General features: G+C 39.8%; 1 protein-coding gene across 3 annotated transcripts in view; it reads left to right on the top strand.

Annotated features, from left to right (window-relative positions):
- Positions 1 to 735: 735 nt before the first annotated feature.
- EML5 (EMAP like 5) overlaps positions 736 to 22406 on the top strand; it is a 103431-nt gene continuing 81760 nt past the window's right edge. For all 3 annotated transcript variants that reach the window (XM_032188779.1, XM_032188780.1, XM_032188781.1), the window contains exons 1-2: positions 736 to 992; positions 21259 to 21418. In XM_032188779.1, the coding sequence (XP_032044670.1) occupies positions 796 to 992; positions 21259 to 21418 (357 nt within the window). In that variant the 5' untranslated portion in view covers positions 736 to 795. The remainder of the gene's footprint in view (positions 993 to 21258; positions 21419 to 22406) is intronic.

A 22406-nucleotide genomic window follows, 5' to 3' on the forward strand; every position in this document is an offset into this window, starting at 1 on the left:
TGTGTAAAAAATGGCAACTTTCCCATGTAAAAAATGGCAATTTTCCTGTGTAAAGAATGGCTTTACAACCTTCCTGTGACTTTGAGAGCCAAGGCTGAAAAGTTGGGTGCTCTTCTTTCACAGAAGGCAGAATGTGACTTGGCGGGAATGTACACAGATGCGGGTGTGACTTCTGCGTGGTGCATGAGGCATGGGGTTAAGGGGTTAAACATTTGCCCTTAAATATTATGGTTGACCTTTTCTAAGTATTCAGCCAGTGTGCTGGGTGAGTGGCGGGAACATGATGAGGTAGCTGTGGTAGGCTGAGGGGCACCAAGTCAGAAAAAAAAAATAAAATAAAATAAATAAAACTAGATAGAAAGCTTAGGAAAAGATAAAAAAGAACCAAGAAGGTGCGATGGGGAAGCGCCTTCGTTCCTCCCCCTGCCCGGCAGCCGCTCAGCCTCTCCTCAGGCCGCCATCTCCTCAGGCACTGCCCCCTCCCTCCCCCCCTCCCCACCCTCCCCTCGCCTCTCTGCCGCCTGGCGGCGCTGTCCCCGCGCAGGCGCACTGCGAGGCCGGGTCGCGGCGGGGGGGGCCGGCTCGCGCGGCGCCCCGTGGGCGCGTGCCCCGCTGCAGCCATGTCAGGCGGCGGCAGGCGGCGGGGCGGGCTCGGGCGGCGGCGGCGCCCTCTGTGAGGCGGCGGCTGCGGACGAGCGGCGGCGGCGGGCCTCCATGTCGGCCGCCAGGGATTAAGGCAGGGACGGCCGAGGCGAGCCGAGCCCGGGGGGGCGCCGGGGCGTGCCCGGCGGGGCCATGGCTGACCGCAGCGCGCCCGGCTGCCACCTGCGGCTGGAGTGGGTCTACGGTTACCGGGGCCACCAGTGCCGCAACAACCTGTACTACACGGCGGCCAAGGAGATCGTCTACTTCGTGGCGGGGGTCGGCGTCGTCTACAGCCCCCGCGAGCACCGGCAGAAATTCTACCTGGGGCACCAGGACGACATCATCAGGTACCGCCCGGCCGGGGCTCCCGGGGCGGCGGGGGGGCGAGGAGGAGGAGGAGGAGGAAGGAGGTGAGGGGGGGCCCGGCCGTGCGAGGCAGAGGGACCGGCTGCCGAAGTTGGTTAGCTAAAGGGCATCAGAACGACGGCAGGATGAAGCCGAGAGAAGCCCCCCGGGGTCTCTTCCCGTGGGTCCCGGAGCGCGTCGTGGCCCCAATGGTGCCGAGGGGTCGGCGGGGGCTGCCCGGGAGCGTGAAGGGCGGCTGCGAGCCTGAGTCATGCGGGCGCTGCCCCCGGTAGGTGTCAGTGCGGGGGGATCGCCAGTTCGGGTCTCTGCTTGTCCTGTGCGGGAGAGTTGGAAGCAGCCGATTTGGGATTTGGTCAGTCACTTACAGCACGGAATTTGTTTTTTTTCGGGGCTCAGCGCTCCGAGCCGTGCCTTCTCTGTGTGTCACTCATAAGTAACAGGTACGGCGCGCAGAGGGCAGAGCAGATGCCGGGTCCTTCGTCCAGTGCACACCAGAAATCGGCCATCACAGCCGCTTTTTTCTTGTTTTAAACCCTCGCGAAGGACTTTAAGTACTTTTGAAGTATGGCTGTGAATGTCCCCTACAGGGCTGTCAAGTCTATAGTGCATTTCTTCTCGGTGCTTTTTAAAAATGAGAAGAAAAAGCTGGGAAGACAGTGCACCATCACAGACAGCTCTGCTTGAGTGTTGGGTGTTGAATCAGGAGTTTGAATCAGTGCTGTTTGCATCTTTTAATGCTTCAATGTTCTCTTAATCCAGGAAAATGTATTTCTAAAGTGCTGTTAGCCATTTGTGTTGTCAGGTATGGGAAATCCAGGGGCACGACTTCCATCGTGCTGAGGGAGTAGCAGCTATAATCTAAGATCCGAGGTTGCCGTGGTGTAATATTTTAATTCTGTGTCTCCAAGGCGCCTCTGGGTAGTCCTGGTTATTTCAGCAGGACTTGCTGTGAGACTGGTGTGGTTTCAGCCCCAAGAAGGGACTGGTATCCTCTGGTAACAGTTTTTCCCTCCCTCCCTGCCACCTCGTCTCCCTGCATTTTGATGCAGCATGCCATATCTGGCCAAAAATGTGACCGAGCTCGTTACTCAGATTAGTACTAAAACTAAGAAAATCTGTCAAGAGAGAGAAAATCAGAGAGAACGTTATGATGACCTTATCTGATGCTTTTAGGGGATGTACTTTGGTTTGTATGGAATCCAGCATGCTGGAGTTTCTCCTGCTTTGACTTGTACTGAAGTTGAAAAATAATTGTAAATATGTTGAAGTTGTTTTATGCGGTTAGAATTGCACAACTCATAAATGCAAAAGCTCTGCAGAAATGTTTGTGTGCTTAAAGAAGAATATTCAGTTTAAAAGCTGCGTGGCTAATTCTGATAGTAAGATTAGCCTTGCAGTCAGTGAAGTGTGTTTCTCTTGACTTTATCTAAAAGCAACATTGTACCACTTAAATGTCAACATTGCGTACTTTTCTTGCCTAAACTTGGGTACCAAAACACATTAGTTCTCAATCTTTGAAACAATTGTTGCAGAAAAGTATTGCTTTTTTTAAAATACCATAAAATGGATACAAAAGTGGGATTATATAATACAACAATCAACATTACTTAAATTCAATTATCATATCAGAAAAAAATAATGTGTCGTGTTTTAATGTGCTCAGCAAGTACCGTCATAATGCTGAGACACTTCTGCTGTTTTAGCAGAAGCGACTGGAGGTTTGATAGTCTTTTTGCAAGTGTAGAATCGCATTTGTGAAAGCAGGTCTGATGTCTGAAAAACTTGGGTATTTAGAGAATCAAACTTCAGTGACCATAGCTGTGTAGCTACGAAGACAGAGCAGGATAGATTGCATGCTTCATGGTGGTATTATTAGTACTCCTCGTTATGAGAACTTCTGTATCATTAGCATGCACTGAATGACATTCTAATTTTAAGCAGCAGTCAGGAAGAGAGGAATTGCAATTCTTAAGCCAGAGACCAGTCCTTATCTTTAATAGTAGACAGTCATATTAGATGAATGGACAGCTAGACAATATTGTTCTGGGGAAAATTTCTGTCTAGCTCTGGCAGTTAGATTGGCTTCTATCTGCTGAGGACTTTAAAGTATTTTTATTAAACAAAAATCTATAAACCTGGTGTAAGATTTTTGATTAGATGTTTAGATGTAATTTATTTCCAGTATAAATGTCTCATCTCAATTTCGATTACAATTTCACCTCTAGCTTTGGTTTAACCCTGTGAGTTCACTGTGTACCTTGAAGAGGAGAGCTTTCTTTCCGTGTTTTGTGTTTTAGTTCTATTGAACAGTCTTTTGTATTAGAAGAGAGGAATTAGGATCATTTAGGGCCTCGTCTGTTTTTCTGGTTTTATTTGAATTGAACAATCTCAGTCATTCAGCTGCGACCTATTTCTAAGAGAACTTTTCTTGCTTCTGGTGATCTTTTCGTTTTTATCTCTTATGAGTCTTTTTTTTTTTTTTTTTTTTTTTTTTTTTTATTTCTATCCCTTCTCTTGTGCATCAGCACTTCTTTTTGTTGTTGATTCTTGCATATGTGTGGACACTTGTGGAAGACGTCACCCAGCTGTAGACGTACTCTGGAGGTTTGCACCTTTAGAGAATGCTGGTAGCTGAGACTTTCCTGAAGGCTTTTTACATGAGGGAGTAAATTGTCTCCATGAAATCTCAGCTGCCTTACTTTGATAGCGCTGTCCATTGCCTGCAGCATAACCTGATGAATGTCTACTGTGTTTGCAGAGGATGAGATCTCCTCTCCAGCCTGGGCTGTGTGTATGGAGGAGATCGTCATCTTGGAAGGCACGGGAATAACCCCTGCAAAGTTACTGATTTAAACAATGTCTTCTGTAGGATTTCATAAACAACAAAGCTAGCTTGTGAGTTGTACGTTGGTGTGCTTTACAGTAGAGGAGCAAGAAACAATGTCTTCAAGTTAGATCTTTGTTCTCTCTTCATAACTGTAGTCATTTAGAGAATAACAAGTTATTTCACATGCATCATCCTTCCCTCGTCTGCAAGAATCTAGAGGGATCATACTTAATCCTGATCTGTATAAGGATTTCAGAAGATGTCCCCTTGGGGCATAGTGTAACGTGATGCTCATGTTGAGGCTCCTCAGTTGTCTGGGATAGCTGAAGTGTGTTTCTGTACTTTGCTTTCTCTCATGGAAGGTGAGAAAATTGGGAATTCTGAACTCATCCACCTTTTTAAATGACTGTCTGCTGGCAAGAGTCTTTGATATTACCAGGGCTACTCTGTATGCTGGTGTGCTCCAAGCAAACTTTTAGACTCTTCCTCTTCTTCCTTTTTCTTTTCTTCCCTTTATGACTGTGACATTTTTGTGAGCTTTGTGGTATTGGAATTTTACCGGGAGTTAACTTTTTACTTGGAATTGATTAAAAGAAAAAGCAAAGCCTAAGATCAAGTCAGTATTTCTTTTGGAGGCTTTTAATAGGCTTAACAAAATGCAGATTTTGCTTTCCATGGCATCTGTTGTTCACTTTGAACAAAGCACTGCTCTGTGAGTCTATCCTTTCATGTTGTTATCTCTACACTGTTGCAAAACATCTCTGCAAACATCCAGGTTGTACAATTTTGAAGGAAGAAAAGGAACAGCATTTCTGACAAAACAGAGGCATAAATTAGGAGGACTGAGGAAGAGATACCTCTCTCTTCCTTGTGTAACATCCATCACATCAGTTAACTGGCAAATAGTAGTGCCGTTGTACATTCTTCCTAGAACTTCTGTCACTAGTAAACTGAGACTTCATTTAGATGCCTGTGTTACATTTGGATTTTTTTTTTACTAATGCCAGCACATCTCATGCAAAAAAAACCTCTTGAATTTGTGCTGATCTCTAAAAAATGCTGAAATTTTTTGCTACAACAAGTTCTGTTACCAGAAACTACCAGATTCTCTGTTAGAGACGGAGGAGAAGGTAATTGGCACTATCTTCAGCACTGTCTTTTTGGTTTGGTTAAAAATATCTGTTTTTGCCCCCCCCCCCCCCATGGCTCTTTGTGTTCAAGACCATAGGGGTTGCATGCTTACACAAAGCAGATGTATACCTAAGACAGGCTGAATGAACGGCAAGCTCTTCTCTGTGTTCTGACAGAAAGAGAGGGAATTTCACTGTGTTTTTCTGTTTTTTTTTTTTTTTTTTTTAACAAAATAGTTAAGTTTCCAAACCACAGCTTTTGTTAATACAGTTTTTCTTATTTGTTGCTGTGAGCTATTGTAGGAATTCTCTTGGACTCCGTTTCCTAAAGAACAAGAAGTAACCAGAACTCTGGCCACTCTGAAACGTGGTCTTTCTGGGAACACTGTCACCTTCTTATATTTAATAATTTGCCTCAATCTACAGAAGATTATCCTGCTTGAGATTCTGTCACCTTACCCTTGGATTCCAAGGCAAAATAACCTTTTATATTTATTTATTTTTCCTCTAATATCAACATTTCTGAAGTTCTGGTGGGAATCAAAACCTCAGCAATCACGTCTGCTCCCTGGTGTTGGTGCTGTCCACCAGCTCAGTTTGAAGCAGATTTTTCCATCTATTGTTGCTCTCAAAGTTAGTCCAGCTGTCACTGCCTAAGAAGGTGGGTTCTGGCAGCTGCTGTCTTGGTCTGCTACCAGTAAATGCCCTCCTGGAGCCAGGTCCAGGCTTCCTCCATGGCTCTCAGCTGTGGTTTGCAGACAGAAATCCTATCAGCGCAGTGATTAGTCACGTTCTAGTTTTGAACGATGCCTCAGGTCTTTTCTTCATCCTCTTTTTGTTAATTATGCATTGTTATCACTTTGGATACCTATCTGTTGGATTTCTGTGAAGATGCTGTGTATTTCCACTGCCTCCTTGTATTGTTCTGCCCCTGTTTGCGCCCTTTTCATTTGATGCATATCACGAGAAAACCCTATGAAAGGAGAAATGGAAACTTTTTTGCTCTTTTTCTTACAAAACATAACAGTGTATCCCAGAATCATAGAGTGGTTTGAGTTAGAGGGACCTCAGAGATCACCTGTATCCAGGGCTCCTGCCATGGACAGGGACACCTGCCGCTAGAGGGTTTGTAATGCAGAGGGAAGTTATTTTATTTCCTTCATTTCTAATCTTCCAGTAGACTGACACCCTAAGATCTGTCCTAGTTCTCAAAAACCTCAGTAAATAATTGAAGTAATTGAAAGCTAGGGTATTTGCTATCAGGCTTATTGTCTTGTTCCTGCCTGGAATAAATGTTATGTAGCTCTGACCTAGCCCCAGATAACAATCAAGCACAAATGTTGAGCAGCAGATACTATGTGCAGCTACAAAAATTATCATATAGAATTCTGTCGGTTGGTTTGGCAGGAGATCTATGCATTTTTACCAGGAATTTCACAACTGGTTGTATGTTTTGGATGCCGTGGAATGTAACTGAATGAATACCACCGCTGTGGCACCAGGAGAACTTTTCTTAGTTATCCATTACATGTGCAACCTCTTCTGTTCTTTTGCATTACCAATGTGATAGAGGAAAATTGTGCTTCAGCGTGTCCTGGTGAAGAATTCTTTGGACACAGCTGAGCTCTGGGTAGTCCAGAACTTCCTTTCTAGAAGGGATCTCTGTTGTTTATTTATTTGTGGAAATAGAAACCCTAAATTATTTCAACAGTCATAGTTTTTGAAGAAGTCTGGTTATCCCGCTTTGTATCCTTGAATAACATTACTGGAAGAAAACAGGAGTAAAATCCATATTACGGTTATCACAGAATCATTAGGGTTGGAAAAGACGTCCAAGATCATCTGATCCAACCATCACCCTACTACCAATATCACCCACTAACCCATGTCCCTAAGCACCACGTCCAACCTTTTCTGGAACACCCCCAGGGATGGTGACTCCAATGCCTGGCCACTCTTTCTGAGAAGAAACATCTCCTCATTTCCAACCTGAACCTCAAATCTGCATTGGCTCACATGTAGCAACACCTCAAAATGTTGCTTATATAATAGAAAGGAAAATCATGAGGTGCATACATCCCGATTTACTGGGGTTGTCTTGGACAGGCAGTCCCAAAGAAAGTATTTTGTAAGAATAACCCCCCCACCACCAGTATATGCTGGGGCTGAGTGGCTGGAAAACAGCTTTGCAGAAGAGGCCCCGGGGGTTCTGGTGGACACCACATTGAACCTAAGTCAGCAGCGTGCCCTTGCTGCAGAGAAGGCGAGCAGTGTTCTTGGCTGCATCAGGCAAGGTACTGCCTGCAGGTCAAGAGAGGTGATCCATCCGCTTGATTCAGCAGGACTGGAGCAATGCATCCAGTCCTGTGACCCCCAGAACACAAGAGATGAGGATGTACTGGAGAGTCCAGTGGAGGGCCAGTGGTGGTGAAGGCACTCGAGCACACCTGCTGTAAGGAAAGGCTGAGAGAGCCAGGACTTCATAGCCCAGAAGGAGAAGCCTCAGAGGTGGATCTCATCGATATATAAAAATACCTGAAGGGGAAATGTAAAGAAACTGGAGTAAGGCACTTTTCAGTGGCACTCGGGGCCAGGACAAGAGACAGTGGGCACAGGATCCTCCGTCTGAGTGTCAGGAAGCAATTTTTACTGTGAGGGTTGTCAAACACTGGAACAGAGAGGCTGTGGCGCCTCCATCCTTGGAGACATTTGGAAGCTGCCTGGACATCATGCTGGGCAACTGGCTGTAGGTAGCCCTGCTTAAGTGGGGGAGGTTGGGCAAGATGACTTCCAGGGGGTCTCTTCCAACGTCAGCCAGTCCCTGCTCTGACATTGTAAGTGGGGTTCGTTTGATGAGGAACTCGGTGAGGAAATCATGTTCTTGCTTCAAATGATGCAAGGTAATGGTGGAATCATGCAACGTGTGCAATTCCACTACAGCAACCCAAATCACTTGGCGAGGTTAATTCACCGAGACCGTTTGTCAATATAGTTTTCGCACTTTTAAATACAATATTTTGAGAGACTGATTTTTTTTCCAGGAAGTTTGGATTTTCACCTTAAAATCAAGTCTTCTTCTTAACTAATTCTTAGGCCTATGCGCTGCCATGTTTGTTGTGTTTATAGGAACGAGAAATCCAGCTCCTCTCACTTTTTTATCTCCAGATGTTCTTTAAAGGCATAATCAGTTTATTTCCCTCCATTAAAGAACTCCTGACTTAATGGAGCCTAAATTATGTCATAATTATACTAATCAGTCCTCCTCTGAGCCTCTAGCTCAAGTATCTTTTGACTGTCTGTCAGTCAAAATGGCAATGCCTACAGCAGAAGTAACTGCCAAAGTCCCAGTTATGCTCTGTCCAGCTTTTCATGGTAAGTGCTCTCAGACAATCAGGTGTGTAAAACTCCAGACTTGTTTTCGTGTCTTAAAGGAGTGAGAGAGAATGATCTGTTTTTTCCTTGAGAAGAGCAAGTTTTCTGAGTGGTTCAAGTGCTGTGAGGAGATGTCTGTGTTGTACCAGGCTGGTAGATGTTGGCTGAGAGGGTTGTTGTTGAATCCTTGTTTCAAGATTATTTTTTGCCTAGAGCTTTGTGTTATCTTTTTGAAGTATCTTCTGTGTGGATTAATCTGATGAAATTAAAATATTTTAGGAAAATATAATAAAACACTTCCTGTTCAATTTTGAATGGGACTAGAATGTGCACGTTGTTTGTGGTATGCATGCATATTAAGCAACTTTTTTTTTCTAGTTAAAACTGCATAAATGCAAATGCAAAAAACATCCAACCAGAAGTGAACATCTAAAACACACCAGAAGTTAATTCAAGTAGACCTACACAGCAAGGGGCTATGGGCTTGCAAGCTTGCCTTCATGCATCGCGCTTTTTGTAGCCAGCAGTCACATCACCTTCTGGTCTGATTCTGTCAGCGTGCGAGGCAGGGGCAGATCAGGTCAATACTTAAATGAGAAAACATCTTGGCGCTGTAGGAAATGCTTTTCTTGAATTGGTAGTTGGCTGTTTTTCTCCAAACTAATGTGACAACGTGAGGCTCTAGGACAACATGTCACGGAAGGATAGGAAATAGAACCAATGGCTTAATAGCATTTGATGGTTAAAAAATTAAAAGAATTGCATGCAGAAATGTTGGGGTCTGCCCTATTCTTTTCATTTTTCCAAATTGCAATCAAAGCAATTATAATTCTGCTTACCTGCTTTTTAGATGTTTAATTCACTAGTTATCCTCTTGATATAGATAGGAAAGTAGATTATGTACCTGGCTGATTTCATAACGGCATTATGAAGTTATCTTATTATTGCGTTTACAATGTTATTATGATAGCATACACAGCAGTAGGCAGTCACTTCGTATGTTTGAATAAAATAATTCTTTCGAAGGGTTTCTCTGAAGTGAAAATTTATGTTTTTATGAAAAACTTAAAGCTTCAGTTAAGCAATGAAATAAACTTCAGCTTTAAAAGTTTTCATATTTTTTTCTGAGTTTTAGATTAATAAAACATAGCATGCTATTTTATCTGACATATCAAAAACTGAGGTTAGATTTTACTGTAATTATTAACCTAATCACTGTACTTTTTTTTGAAATGTACATAGCTTGAAACAGAAAAGAAATTATTATAAAATGTCCCCAAAACTATATAAAAATATTTTTTTAATCTTGTTTTACATTATCTTTCTTTGATGTTTTTAAAGCTTAAGCTTATAATGACATGAAGCTAAAAAGCTGGAGAATTTAGTTTAACATTTTGTAGTATCTCTAGGTGTTTGTGTAAACTGTATTTTGAAGTAAAATAAAATCACAATTTGGTAAATTACTATTACATCACTTACAGACAGAGTTAAGTTTTTGAGTTAGGACAGCACTTTTTTAATTTCCTTGATGCCAGATAAGAGAAGTAAAGTACTACTCAGAAACATGGCAAAGCTGTCTAGTTTGCATTGATAAGGATCAGTCATATGCTCAGTTTAAAATGTAGATATCTCAAGATACGTTTAGAATTATGATGCTGTTACAGTAATATCAGTGAAATTGTTTCATTAATAAGATATTTATTTAGCTTGGAATAATCTTTTGCTTTTGGTACTTTCATGTGGTAAACAGAGTTACTGAGCACTTGAAATAATTTCAAGTAATTTCAGAATAGAATTTTAATTTTCTTTTCAAGTGATGTGGCAGAGTGTAAAAGTTCTCCAGGCCAGTTTAATAATTCATCTGAATGCTTAACCCAGATGCTGTCAAATTCTCATCAAAATAAATACAGTCAGGATTTTCTGCATGGTAAGGCAGCACTCACACCAGAATCTGGTTTAGGCTGAATTTCCCCTGGTATACCAGCGAAATAAATACCTTCCAGAAAGTTACAGGTGTGTATAACTTCCTTGTGTTGGGGCTCAGATCACTCTGGTTACTCTAGTGACTAAAAAGACTTTCATTTCTACATCAGTATTACTATTTGGATTGCTGTTGTAGCTGCTACAATAGAAGGAGACATTACTCTTCAAAATACAGTGCTTGATTTGCACCAAGATGAGAAACAGGCACAAGTTACCTTAGGACTTTGTAGCAAAAGATAAGATTGAATTTTTAAGCCAAGCTTTTGACACCTATCAGTCATATATTGCAGAAGAAAGAACCCACAAAGAATTACAATCTGATAATAAATCCCTGGAACTTTTTTCCCTGTCTACTACCTTTACTTTCATTTGAAGCTGTTTGTATTTTTGCTTCAATTTACTGTTTGGTCATGAAAATAGCAAAAGCGATCGCAGCATTACAGAGGACAAGTATTTTTCAGTAGTAACTGATACATACTTTGAATCAATCACTCTTAGAGACATTGTCATCAGCCTGTGAACATGAAGGAATTACATCTTTTGAGGATCACATGCTGACACATCTATTATTTTGGCAATAGGTGAGATATTGCACTGCTACAGTGCATTTAAAGCAAGACGTCTTTGACCATTTCCATTAGAAAAGTGCTTTTTTCTTGGCATTTTACCTAGCTGCTAGAGATGTCTGTATTATTAAATCTTCAGAGAAATGTTAGATGTCTTGTGCAGAGTAACTTTCCTGGGCTTAGTTGAAAAAGACTTTCTATTGACTGGAAGTCCTTGTCGCTGTGGAGAGGTAGACTCCTTTTTGTTCTAATAGGACCTGTAAGGTGGTGCCTGATGCCTGTCCTCCTATCAAAGCCCTGGGTATTCAGATACTACTTCCGAAGATACAGGGGACAATCTTTCCAGACATTTTTCTGAATTTCATGTCACTGCTTGCTCTTCTCACGGGAGTTTTTCTTTACAGTGCCTATTGCTTTGGTCTGCACAAAGGATGGATCAAAATCTGTATCTGTATACCCCTGATCAGTCTGGTTCTTTTGCCTTAAAACACACACATTACTTCCTCTCATTTAAGTCAAGAAATCTCTTATTTTAACTCCCGTCCCAACAATGATGTCCAGCTTTACATTGCTTGAATAATCATAGGGTCATCTTTGATAGATATTTTGGGGGGCTCACCTCTCAGCATTGTTTTTCCATCAGAGTGATATTCCCATGCTTAAGAGTAATGGATTCATACAAAAGCAGTAATAACTCCTCCTCAGTTGGGAATTGAAGTGCCTCTTTTTCTGAACAGAGGTGAGCCTTTTTGTTGATGTTTATTTACTTTAGACAGTCCAAATATTAACAAAACTACTAGAATTTAAGATAGGATTGTAGAAGTAAAGGAAACAAACATACACTTTAGATTAAAGAGATTTCTATGTTCGATTCAGCTAACACTGTTGGGTTTCATATCCAGTCTCAGACCCAGGATCTCACACTCAGAAATTCCAGCTCTATTACATTCTTGTGATCTTCAGTCAGGATCAATTTGACATTAAAAAAAAGCAAACAAAAAAAAACAAAACAAACAAACAAAAAAACAAACAACTAGTCTCTTACAGAAGACTTGGTTATCTTGATAAGTGCTTTATATTGCATTTTAGTGTTGTGGTAACCTTTGGAGAGAAAACAAAACTAAACTAAACTAAACCAGGATTTAAATGGGAAGGAAGAGGTTTATTCACAATACTGTGAAATTAGTTAAAATTATCAAAATAAAGAAAAATTAGTCTGATTGCTAAGGTATTATACACCCGTGTTTGCTAGGAACATGCAAAGTTGATGTTTACATTGCTGAATTTGCATGACAGTAATGTCAAGCTAACATGAATTTTAGAATGCTTATGCACGTGTCTAAATACATCTCAGTGAAGATAACTTTGTTAGCAATGGTATTCACTTTAGGACGAAAATATGCCATATTAGATTTCTTCTGTGAACAGTACTTAAAATTTATTTCATATCAGCACACTTGTATGAAATTCCCTCCTGCTCCCAAGAAACAGGGGAACTGTGTCCAAAGAGTAAGTGCCATAACTTTGCAGAGAATAATGTTATTTCAACAAATTGATTAACTTCACAGATACCACAAGTGGTACTACTGGCGGTTTAGCCAGGTCGGTGACAGATGACATGCAGGGATTTTTTTCCATTAATGTTGTGTTGTCTATAGGGCATGTATGACTTAAACTGTCTTTGTACAAGATATGTTGTATTGGATATTTGACATAAAACTATACATAAATGAAATGTACAGTTCTTGTGAAGGATTCAACTAAAGAGAAGAGAAGCAAAACTGAGGCAAAGGATGAGACTTAATAGTAAAGCAGATGTGTCCAGGCTGAAAATGGTGTTTATCAAGTGCCCATAGTTCTAGTAAAGTCATTGTGTTCTCATCTCCAGCTCATACTTTTCAGTCTTGATTGCGTATTGAATTTTTCTTCAGTGGAATTGGAGAACAAAGTTTGTGGATATGACAGTCTTATAATGATGCTCTAAAAGACTAGATGGAAAAGAATTTTTACTGCTTTGCCTCTTTCTATTTACGTGGAACACTTTGTGACTAGATCTAGTTGGATATGTTATAAAAATAGCAATTCTTCAGTTCTCTGAATTACAGGGTAATGTTTTAATAAAAAAAGCTCCTAAAATATCACTGTTATGTAGATGCGTGCAAACATTACACACACCCCTATATAGTTTTCTAAAATTATTGGGGAAAAATATGATTAGGGGTAGAAGTCACATAGAAAGCTATATGCATTTTTGTTGTTCGAGGGCGAGTGGTGGTGAGATGTCTCCATTTTATCTAGGCAGTATGCATACAGAATGAGTGGATTAGTTCTGTGTTTTGGTTATCTGACAACTGTATAAACCTGCTCCTGACTTTTAGAACTGTGTTAATCCTCGTTCCCTGCTTATAATCCCTCCACAAGAGCAAGCAAGGTGAATGATGCTTTATCTTAGATCAGGACAAGGCATCTGACAGCATCTCGTGGTTGCCTGAGGATTTATTGTGGTGAATGTGACATTTGAAGCTAATTTCTTTCTTCCAGAGTACTTAGAGAAATAACAGAGAAAATGTAAGGAAGTGGTAAATGTTTGGTTTGTTGTTTTTTTTAATTATTATTTTTTTGTTGTATTTTTGCTTTTTTGATTGAGGTTGCATTTTTAGATATGTGTATTTTTTGGCACAGGTTCCTTTTTTACTTTGTGCTTTATTAATTGCTGCTTCTGTCATAGAAATTAATGCTATAAAAATGAATAACCTATGAGACATTATTCAGCAGTAAGTTCATTTATAAATAACTGATTTTTATCCCTTGCAGGTTACAGTGTTTGCTAATGCTAATGAGAATATATTTTGTTACCTTATTGGTAATACACAACTGGATCCTTATCCTTGAGATAAACATAATTTTAGAACAGAATACTTGTATTTTCTTGGAAGTATTGTTCATGAATGTTATTTATCTATCTTGTCCTTTGTAGTGGTTTTTAATAATGAAGTTTGTGAATTCAGATTTACAACAGTTTTCATTGCCTACCAAATGCCCATTGACCTTGGAGTCCTTTCAGTATTACATTTTCGAATGCCTTCCTGTTCTTTTATGCTTCTGTTACACATGGGGATTTGTTTGTTTTAGCAGACAGTATTTCATGCAAATATTCCTGTTATATGTCTATGCTGTTGCTTAAGTGGTTATCAAGACAGCAAGCAAAACGAGAATTTCAGGTACTTTCTTTAGAGCATTCCAGGCCTCTATCACATTTGTATGATGTTCCTAAATGATGCTTCAGGTGTTGTCTCAATTTTAAGTGGTGCCCTTGCTCATCTCACCATTCTGGGTGTGAAGTGAGATGCTGGGATGATAAATGTCCTTGGCTTTACTTTTCTGTAGGAAAACACATGTGACTAACACCTGCAGAACACCCGGTGCTCTCAGGAGCTCACGAGGATATCTAGCAGATCTTTGGTCTCCAGGGTTGGCAAAATGCAGGTTGTCTTTGTGTTCCCTTCTACTCTAACCCTTTTTTGGTTTGTAATGAAACAGAGTCCATTGAAGCACAGGATATTGTGCTTGTCTCAGCTTCTCTAGCAGCTCTGTCACTGCTTTCTTCCCACCATTCCTTATTTTAAGCTAATCGCTAATTTTAACACAGTGACCTTTCTGTACAAAAGAAAAACCTTTCAAAAATTGTCACTAATTATTCCATGACTCCATTCTTGCATATTCAAATGATAGGTTCTCACATATTCTGATAAGTTATTCATAATATGTCCCCTAGGAGAGAAGAATGAATTTCTGTTTAATCTACATGACTTACTCAGACATATGAAATAAAATTGTATAATCTGTGGTTTGTTTTTTCCTCTATATAATACTGAAACATCTTGTATAAATTTCAAAAACCAGAGAGGGAAGATTAATCTAGTAACTTAAAAAGTGTTTTAAGTCTGCACTGGAGAAGAAGCAAATGGTAATGACTGGATGAAATTTGTAAGTCTTGTTACAGAGATACTCCAAGAAAACGTTGTTTCAAGACTTTTACCATAATAGTGAAAGATTTACAAATAAGTATATTTTGTACATCACAGAAGCCTATTTAGTTAGCTTGTGAAGTTAGGGACATCAAAAATAATCTTTTTCTGGAAAGAATTTTTTTGCTATTTTCCTGGCTCAAAATTTTGGAGTAAACACTTTGACCTTAAATCTTTCATTCTTTATATTTCTAATTCTGCAAACAGTGTAATGGGATTTTTTGACATTGTTTCATTTTCTCCCTGTATTTAATTAGAAATGAAGAGGGTTCCTATTGACACTGGCAAAATCATTTATATTTGAAAGGAAGGGAAAAATTTTAATCTGTTTTCTGGAGGTGTTAACTCCCTTACTAGAATGCTTAAACCAACTGCACCCTCAGCAGTGGAGAAGGTGTCTACAAGAGGCAAAACCAGACACCTACCTGCATGAAATGGCATATAGCTCCAAGAACATTTTTCTTCAGTTTTCATATCTGTCCAGTTGGAAACTTTGCATTAGTGTTACTGCGCTCACTCTCTAACCCTTTCCTCTTTGAAGATCTTGTCTTTTTGTTCTCTTCTCCTGAGTTTTGTAACAGGGAAAAGACTAAAAGGTTCTCATTCAGAATCTCTTACAAACAAGCCTTTAGATAAAGGAAATGAAATTTCGTTCCCCTGGCTTTGTTAAGGTATGATGATGTCTAGATGAGCCTATAAATGATAGCACAGATCAGTTTCTAGATGCTCATCTAGAGCATCTTAGATGCTTTTCCTTACTACTCTTACAGTATAATTCTTATTGTCATGAGTCTAGGCTTTTGAGTTCCGTTGCATTGCTTGTTTGGATGTTCTGGAAATGACTGGGCAGCCATAACCAGTATTTTGAAAGCAATTAGAAATGGGACAGAAGAGAATTCCTTTGCAAAACATTTTCTGAGTATGGCTAATATCACCTTGCACAGTGTTTGTTGGAGCTGGATGTTTCAATAGTGTCCATATTGAAATAAAATATAACAACAACAACAAATAAGAAATCTGACACCTTTTTACAAAAAGAATGAAAGAAAATTAAAACTTAGGGCTTTGCAATGGTGAATTTTACAAGATTCTTGCCAGCTTTCCAGTTGTCTGTCTTGGATCTTCTGTGTATTATTCTCAGTTTGTCTGAGCAAGAATGCATCATCAAGGTTTCTTACTTGGAGACTTTTGTTTTTAGATGAGAACGGAAAGTACAAATTATTTGAACTGTAGTTTACTAACCTTGTAAAATTATTTTAAGAATAAACTTCAACAACAGAAATTCTGATATGTCATTTCTTACGCCTAATGATAATGTGTTTTTCAGTGAATGACAAGTAGAGTCTGTTGATGAAGGATTTACTAGTCTCTTTCGATAAGTTTTATGTTAGCTTCAACTCTTACTTCTTGTTAATCTAAAAACATACGCATCTGTCTGAGAATAGAGAACAATAATAAGAGAAACTGCATCTGGGAATAATCACTGTTATTATAATGTTATACTATCCTATTGCCTGGTCCCCATTACAGACTCTCTTAGTTTGAAGTTTTATGCCTGCACAATTTAAGGAATCTGAAAAAAGCTTTACATGATCTTGGTGCTATGACAGCAGCTATGTGGAAGACCTAGTAATGATGCTTCATGAAGAGTAGTGGTTTGTTTTGTCTATGGGAAATAAGCCTGCCCAGATTTGATCTACATAAACTTTTACGAGAAATGTTTGCTGCTTACAGCTCTTCCTGCTATGGCAATTGAGGCAGTATGACATAAATGTAGTTTCTCCTATTATTTTTTTTTCCTGGAGAAATATGGGTAAGTGTCAGCAAATAAGAGATTATCTACAACTATACATAAAATATCTCTAAACTTACAATGAAAATATTTTTCTCTTTTTACTCATAGAAACAATTTGACACTTGAAATTGACTCTTCATTAATAGATATCTGAGTGTGTTATTTTGCAGCAGTACTTTTTGTGCATTTTTACTGGTGTCCTAGTTTTATGAAGCTCAGGAGTAGTCACGTGAGTATATTCTTGGATTTTCATCCAATATTGTTGCTAAGGAAACATCATCTTTAATACTGTATCCTTGTCTGCAGCTTGTCTGTATTAATCAATGCCTGCTAATGCTCAGAACAAAACAAGGGAAGATAGAAAAAATCTTGATTTGTTTTATAATAAAGTAGAGTTTTTGCAGACTATTCTCCTTCAGGATCCCTTCCCACCACAAAACTCACAGAAATTGGAGGGTCACAACTGTGTCTCTGGTGTCATCCCAAACTCATACTATGGGCAATTTTTGTTTCTTCAAGAGGCTGGCATTAATCATTGACATCATTAATCTACCCTGGGGATTGTACAGTGTGTGGGTCTGGTCGGAGTGGTGGGGAATGCTTGTGTGCAATTCTGGAAGGGAGGGAGAGCCTTTTGTTAGGACTGTAAGCGAGGAGCTTGAATGCAATGAGTTGAGAGGCATATCCCTTTTCAGTACACTGTTAAAATTGTAATACCGTATTTCAGTCAGCTTGGAAGATCCATCTGGAAAAAGGCATGCCAGTCAGAGATATCAGCAGATCTCTGTTCTCTGCAGATTCTGGCTATTTGGTTGCAGTAGTGAGAGGCAGAGTCTTGGATTTTCTACCTCTTAACTCTTCTCAGAAGTATCGAATTTTATATCCAATTTCAAAATTAATTTGACTAAGCAATTTGTTAGTCTAATTCCTGCTTTATTTCGTGGTCATATATGCCTTTTTGGACATTTTCCCTCAGATCTGCCTCTTTGGAGACACTGTGTTAGAACTATCATTTTGCTCTGGAAAAGTCCAGGTCAGACAGGCCAGAGGTAAGCAGGAAAGCCTGAAAAACATGTCTTGTGAGGAATATTTGTTTCCTTTTTTGGACAAGCAGTGGTATCTCATTCCTCAGGTTAGTCATCCCTCAGAAAAGAGCAAAAAATATCAGGGACAATTTTCCAGCCTGTCTATGTAGGCTAGCTGCAAGCACAGTTTCCGCAGCCTAACCTGGAGAGGTCATCCCAGCTTTCATTATCAAAACAGTAAAAGGAACATGAGTTCTTTCTTTCCAGGTGCAGAGCTTCTCATTTGCACTAAGCATTCTCCTACCCCTACAGAGGAGGGAGAAAAAAATCACAAGAAAATCCTTGTGAGAGATCAGCATACTGAAATCTGTGGAGCCTACACCAACAGCACTGGCGGCTGTCTTGAGAGCTGAGCCCCAGTCATGGTTTTCTGCCTTTCCGCAGGGACTGACCATGGGCAGTAAGCAACAACACCAGCAGCTGGAGTGTTGTAGTTGGACACCTCTGCAGGGCTGTCTGCGATATCTCCTCTGGGGATATTCAGAGAGATCTTGTTGTGCTTGTTTGTTTCTGTTGAATGCATCATGTGTGTGAGTGAAGTAGTCTCTGGATTGCAAGTGTTTTTCCATGCCAGGCACCCATTTGAGTTAGATTTTTTTTTTCTTTCTGCATTAATAAGTTGCATGCAGTACATTGCTCAGGGCTGCTTTAATAATGAAAATGCCTGAATGTGTGAATTGTAGCTATGCTTTTACTCAGGAGGTTAGAACAAGATACCATACACATGTATCTGGTATTTATTGTGAAGCCTGTAAGGATTGCTCAGTCACTCATAGTCCAACAAAAGACCTGGTAATGATCTTCAGGTCTCTGAAAACTGGAGTCTGATTCTTCAGCTTTGGTCAGAGCTCAAAATTTCAGACCTGGAACGTGCTGTGTAAAAGCAGTCAAGACTTGAATATTGAAGAAATAGCATCATATCATTTGTAGCTCATAGGAAAGTCACATAAATAATTGTAGCAATTTTCTTTTTCTCAGTGTAGGTAATAGAAGTAGCAGTCCCTTGACTCATTCCCCGCTTCCCTCTTCAACCTGTCCTGAAAAGCCAGAGCTAAAAAAGTTGGTAGTAGTACTTTAACCAATCCTTCACTCCTTGTGTTAGAAGAAATAGCAAGGAAAGGTACTTGCAGGTAACCACCTCTTCAGTTGCTGCCTACACCTCTGCTATTCAGTTTTCTTGAAATCCCTCTACAGTGGATTTTTTTCAGAAAAGCTTGCTAATTTAAAATATTTATGGCGTATTTATTTTCTTTTACTTTCAGTGACTATCTAAAAAGGTGGTTAGCAATTTTAGTGTAGAGACTGAAATAATAGATAAAGGGCAGTTAATTCTGTGGTAGTGCCTGTTGTGATTAAAAGACAGGCTTTGGATCTTAATTTCTTCTCCATGATCCTACATGTGAGCTTTCTGTTTAAGCCAGTATTTTATGTAGAATAGAGTTGAGTTAGAATAGAACAGGAAGACACCTTCAAGGATCATCCAGTCCAACAGCCTGACCACTCCAGGGCTAACCAAAAGCTCAAGCACATTACTGAGGGCACTGTCCAAATGCTTCTTGAACACTGCCAGGCACGGGGCACCAACCATCTCTCTAGGAAGCCTGTCCCACTGTCTGACCACCCTTATGGTCAAGGCATTGTCCCTAATGCCCAGTCTGACCCTCCTCTGCCGCAGCTCTGTGCCATCAAGTCCTGCACCCAGATCATTGACAAAACTATTGAACAGAACTGTCCCCGAATCGATCCCTTGTTTCACTTGTTGCTTTTGGTCAGGACAGAGTAAGCCAATGTTGGTGTGCAGGCAGTGTTAATGCAAGGTGTGGTGTGGGGCTGTTCCTGCAAGTGTCTGCATGTCCAGAGCAACGCCTGAGTGTTTTTCAAGCATAGGGGCTATCAGAATTGCAGTTGTGGAGTGGTGCCCCTCGTCTGATTGCCCCTCCGTGTATTTCTGTGTTCCAGTGATTCACTTGCCTTAAATTGCACCAAGCGCAAGTAGCAGAGCTAAGTATGGGATTGAAAAGTCCTGACGTCATGTTTCATGAATCAGTCATAAGACTGCTGTATTTTTACTTTTTCTTCTTAGTTTGTCTCCAAGCACAAAAAAAAAAGTCAGTCTTCTCAGTTCCTTTCCCTTCTTGAAATTCTTTATTGTCCATCTGGTCTTCTCTCTCCCTCTTCACAGTGTCTTTGTAAAAATTAGATCATTTCGAATGCAACATTTTCTCGCCCTCCACATGCTTTTCTTATTTCCCCATGCATACACCATCTGCCTGTGTGCTCTGGGAGATGTGCAGGTGTTGGTCAGGATTAGGTGGCAGAACTGAAGTGAAATGTGATAAGTTTTGCTTGCCAGTTCCTTCATGCATTGCTTTTTGATTATGAGGTTGCTCTGTCAAATAAAGAAGAAAGCAGAGAACCAAAGAAATATCTATGGAGTAGAGGACAAGCAAAGTGGGGAAATGTTGGTTGCTTGACCCTTGTACTGAGGATAATGCAGAATAGAGAGAAAGAGGAATTCCCGAAGAAACTTTGCAAGGCCCACAGTCTTTTTTATCTTTTGTGGAAACTTTGAAGATTAAATGGTTCCTCTCTTAGCATTGTGCTTGTGAAATCTGACAACTCTCTGAAATGCTATATGATAAGAGAAAAAGTACAAAAGGATAAAGCATGGTGCAGCATGGCCTCATGAAATATAAGCAGCTTCTAACATGATTCTCTACTTTTTTTTTTTACACATAAGAGATATATATATCTTAAGAATTTAATCTTCTGGTCATTTCCTTGGTGCATTTTTATATATATTTATATATACACATATATACTCCCTTGGTCTCCACCCTTTGAACTTCATTCATCAAAATCAAAGTTTGGGTGTAAGATCTTATCGCTGCGAAGTGCTCAACCTTTCTCCTTTCTAAGTAATGTTGAGAAGATAAATATGTTAAGTATATGTTGGCGGTGGTTCTGCCCACCAGTCTCCACAGATCATTCCTCTGATTAGTAGGGGGAGGAAAAATTTTAGCCAAACTAAGTAGCTGGCTTTTGAAAGTTTATCTCCCTGACTCATGATTTTTTTAGATCACTTTGGCCTGTTTTATCTACTCTGTGTAGAATCTCATCAAGTAACATAGTTGGTTCTCTATTGCAGTGTGTTCTTTTTTATTTTATGAACTATGAATTGACAGATATCACATCTTCCCTTGCAACTTACTGCCATAAACAAAACAAAACCCATATCTTTAATTGGAGAAATGCTTGAAGGCCCAAATTGAAGAAATTTGGGGGCATGAACCGTATTAAATATTACAGCAATTATGGAATTTGATTCAAAAAGATATAAAATCTACTATAAATGGTAAAATGTTATAAAATAATTTCTATCAAAAAACACTAATGCAAACAACTTAGGCAAATGTAGAAGTTTTATGCAAAAATATTTTATATCTTTCTTTTTTTGGCAGCCTTGCTTTGCATCCTGAACGTGTGCTGGTGGCAACAGGTCAAGTCGGAAAAGAACCGTATATCTGTGTGTGGGACTCGTACACTGTGCAAACTGTATCCGTTCTGAAAGATGTTCACACACACGGTATAGCTTGCTTGGCTTTTGATTTAGATGGTCAGGTATGTAATTCTTTTCAAACACTTTAAGAAACTCTGCATCTGTGAGAGCTCTTGTATTGCTGGAGAGATTGGTGGCTGTCCTTATTAAGATGATTGATGCCAGATGGGGCTCTACTGAACATGAATGGAGGAAAGCCTAGTTGTAACTTGTTTCTGTTAAAACATACTGAAATTATTGTAGGGAGGCTTTGAGTTTGTCAGATTGATCTACAGATTTTATCATTTTAATTTCTCACTGTTTGCAGCTTTCCAGAGTCAGCTGCTTTCTACAACATGCTTTGTAGTTGACAGTGATGTCTTTTCTCTGTGTTGTTCTTGTCGGTGTAAACTCGTGTGTCAATTCCTCACTTGGGCAACATTAATAATTTAAGATCAGAATTTACCAGATTGTTTTGTTGGAGTACTCTAACTTTTTTTTTTTAGTGTGCAGTTATGCATTCCCTGTGTGGATTTGAGAGATTTGAATCTCTCAAAAAAATTGAACAAATCTGTGATTTGTTCTAGGAATGTTCAGAACTGATTTTTATGTTAAAAGCCATAAATGGCCAGAATTCAGACTCTGATTTTCTCCGTGTTTCCATATGATCACTTTTTTTTTTTGGGCACTTCTTTAAATCTTATGGCCTGAAAGGGAAGCTGGATACAGGTTTTTTGAGATCTGTATCTCCAGAATTGTCTCCCTCTGGAAGTGTCTCCATGTGCAAAATATGTTTGTTTGCATCTTTCCTATCCTTTTACATCCAGACTTGTCAGACTGCAGTTCTCTCTGATGAGGTTCTTCTAAATACTCCCCACGAGGAGAGTCTAATGTTTGATAGTGATTTTAATTACTTGAAATATTTGACATTACATGGGATTTTGATTTATTGGAGTGGTACAGAAATGTATTGAAATTGCAAAATAAGCATTATGTAGCAATTGCAGTGTACAGATGAATTGCATTGAAAACATGACTCCTGTAGTCAGTCTTAAATGCTCACCATCGCAT

The sequence above is a fragment of the Aythya fuligula genome, chromosome 5 (assembly GCF_009819795.1).
Source record: "Aythya fuligula isolate bAytFul2 chromosome 5, bAytFul2.pri, whole genome shotgun sequence".
In the NCBI taxonomy this organism is placed as follows: domain Eukaryota; kingdom Metazoa; phylum Chordata; class Aves; order Anseriformes; family Anatidae; genus Aythya; species Aythya fuligula.